Raw genomic sequence first — 3,329 nt, forward strand, 5'->3', positions numbered from 1 at the left:
CAGCAGGACAGTGAAACTCCCCCAAAAAACAAATAATTGAAAGAAATGAATATAAATGCTAGAAAGTAAAGTAACTATAAAGTTAAAGTATTTAATACTGGATTCTTTCATACTTTTACTAGTTTTATAACATAGTTAATCATGCAATTTTGCAACAATTAATCAAAATGATATATTTTTTATAGTTTTGTTTGAGGCAGTTTTCAATCTTTCAATTGAATTTTGTGGTTGTGCTTTAATGCAATAATATTTAATGTTTTATTACAAAAGTTACAAAATTATACACATTTCTTTTACAACTCAACGGAATACAGATTACATTGTAACAATAAAATGTATTATTTTTAGATTCACTGCCATCATTTCAGTTGAGTTTGTTTGTTTCAGAGTCAGAGAGCGTGTCTCTGTACAGTCAGAGGTTTTTGTACGACGCTTCAATCAGTTTGTATCACTGTGGTGGACGTTTGGTGGAGGAACCAGACTGGAGTTTGGAAGTAAGTAGATCTTTGTATTCTTTTTATTTGTTCATGTCTTATTTCCTTCTTTAATTGATCCTTACTTACTATTATATATCAAAAAAAGACATTCTATTATTTTTGGTAAAATACATTTTTTATAATAGAATTTATTCTGTGTAAAACTTGAAAATATAAAATTGTGTTGCCTTAATATTAAATAAATCATCATTTCTATGTGAATCAAGAAATCTGAAATATTTAGTTTATTTATTTTGAAACAGCTGGAGAGAAAGTCTCTGTACTGTCAGAGATATTTGTAAAACACATCAGTCAGTTTGTATCACAGTGGAGAACTTTTGGTGGAAGAACCAGACTAGAATAAATTTTTAAATATTATGTGAAGAAAAATTTATATTGAGTTTCAGTTTTTTCTGATTTGAACTAAACTATATTTTAGTAGAAGACTTCAACTTAAAATAGTTTTTTGCATTAAAAACTGTGCTATTAACAGTGTGTGTTTTTTATTTTTTATTTAATTAGGTCATAGTGTATTAAAAGGTAGATTTAACTCACAAAATTGTCTTTCTGGACGGATTTTGGGAGACCTGATATTTCAGAACTTTAAATTCTTATGTCAAGGATTTTCTGACAGAAAACTGACATGATTGTTATGTTTTTGCCCTTATTTCTACATCTCTTTTATGTATGATGAAGCTTTTTAAAGACATTCAGTCCAAACTTGTTTTCTACATAAAGATGCATCTGCTCTTTTTCTAACCCAGTTTGACATTTTTCAGTAGAAACTGAAGTTTGTCTTGTTGCTGATCTGCATGAGAGATTTCTTCAAGGAAGTGAAACAATGTGTGAATCAATGACTGATGGAGCAGAAAAACACCTGAACACAAACCTTCTTCAAACTGAAACCACTGCATCCAATGAGAGCTTTTTGATTGACAGCTGTGTGGTTCCTGTCCTCTAAGCTGATTGGTGTCTCCTAGGTGATGCCTCGCCCTTGCTGACAGTGCTGTCCCCCTCCACGAAGGAGCTGCAGCAGGGGAAGGCCACACTCATGTGTGTGGCCAACAAGGGCTTCCCCTCAGACTGGACTCTGTCCTGGGAGGTGGTCGGCAGCAGCAGCTGGGAGGAGAGCAGGAGCCCCGGGGTGCTGCAGAAGGACGGCCTCTACAGCTGGAGCAGCACCCTGAGGCTCTCTGCAGACCAGTGGGAGAAGGTGACCTGTCAGGCCAAGAGAGGATCCCACCCTCCAGAATCCAAGACTTTCAGGAGAGACCAGTGCTCCCAGTCCTGATCTGGAACTATGACTATAAATCTGTTTTCTATGCAGTTCTTCTTTTCCATTCTTTTTCTTAAACTCTTTTGACTTGTTACAGTTTTTGTAGGAAAATGTATCTGCAAATAAAAAGACCTTTTGCCAACTGATTTCCTTCCATGACTCTTTTGTGACAGAAGCAAACTGATATTTTATTGTGAATAATAAAATAAATAGTAACACATAGGACACTAGACTTTTTTCTAATTATATGAAAATTATTCTTTAGTGTTCTGCAAAAAATATGAACTGAAAATGTAATACCTTAACAAAAAAAAAAGAAGTGTGCTTTTGAATTGCACTTATTTAGCAGTTTGTTGTTTGATTTTTAAATCTTTCTAAAAACAAAAAAATCTAATGTATCTTTTCGTGCTGCTGATTGAATAAAATTAAAAAAACCTTTTTGTTTTTTTGTTTTTTTTTGCAAAATATGAAAACATTTATATGAGATCAATAAATTAATGGCAGATTTAACAATATTATCTCGCTTAAACTGGTTTTATAAGACTACTGAAGAAAATTAGAAACAAATCTGGTAACATTAAGTGTCTATTGTGTTTGTATGATTGTTAGAATGGATGTTCAGTGAACTGTTTCAGTGTCTGCAGCATCTTCCAGCTGCAGCAGTCAGTTCAGTTTCTGTTCAGCCAGCATGAGGGAGGTTTTTGTACGACTGTTTTTCACTGTGTGAACACATACTGACTGTTGATGACATGAAAACTCTGACAGTAATAAACTGCTGCATCTTCAGCCTGAATTCCACTGATGGTCAGAGTGAAATCAGAGTTTGATCCACTGCCTGTAAAACGAGTTGGAGTCCCTGATTCTCGAGTGCTACCATGGTAAATTAGTAGTTTAGGAGTTTCTCCATCTTTCTGTTGGTACCAGGCTAACAAGTTGTTGCTATAAACATCCTGACTGGTTCTACATGAGATGGAGACAGATCCTCCCACAGCAGAGCTCACTGCTCCAGGCTGAGTCACTGTGACCTGTCCTCTGGACTCTGAGGATACAGAGACAGAAACAGAAAGCAGCTTCATGCTTTTGTGGCCTTCATTTCAGAGGGACGGATGTTCATAGAGGAGAGGAGTTGGATTCTCTGGACTTTACCTGTGAAGCAGCAGCAGAGGAGAGTCCAGATGAGGACGCAGATCACAGTCATGTTTTGGATGAGGATGATGAGGAGGATTTCTGTGTCTTCTGCTGTGATGAAGGACAGCTGTCAGTCATCCAGTCTTCAACTCTCAGGACTATAAAGTCTCCCAGAGCACTGGAGCATGGAGCTGCTGATGCAAAGTGTCTCTATGGAAATGCTACCACTGACTCCAACAGGAATCTGGAGATTTGTCAATACAAATTCACTGCAAGTACAACTTTTTAACAAAATATTGTGTTGCATTAATTTTTTGAATCATTTCATAACTTATTTTTTTAATTGGATTAAAATAGAGTTGCTGTGAACCCCATTTAAACATCACATACATAAATTTGTTTACTCTCATAAGAGGAAATCTGTTATTTTATAATCATGTTTAAGTGTG

At 35.6% G+C, this 3,329-nt stretch overlaps 2 gene segments (V, D, J or C); one reads left to right on the top strand and one right to left on the bottom strand.

Annotated features, from left to right (window-relative positions):
- The first annotated feature begins 443 nt into the window (after window positions 1-443).
- Window positions 444-1,898, top strand: LOC144995364 (Ig kappa-b4 chain C region-like). The segment is given in 2 exon segments: window positions 444-494; window positions 1,457-1,898. A coding segment is annotated over 1 exon segment (240 nt).
- Window positions 1,899-2,322: 424 nt separating this feature from the next.
- Window positions 2,323-3,123, bottom strand: LOC144995366 (Ig kappa chain V region K16-167-like). The segment is given in 2 exon segments: window positions 2,323-2,791; window positions 2,899-3,123. Coding segments are annotated over 2 exon segments (375 nt in total).
- Window positions 3,124-3,329: the final 206 nt, after the last annotated feature.

This window comes from Oryzias latipes, chromosome 11, assembly GCF_053564925.1.
Source record: "Oryzias latipes strain Hd-rR chromosome 11, Olatipes_Hd-rR_3.1".
Lineage (NCBI taxonomy): Eukaryota > Metazoa > Chordata > Actinopteri > Beloniformes > Adrianichthyidae > Oryzias > Oryzias latipes.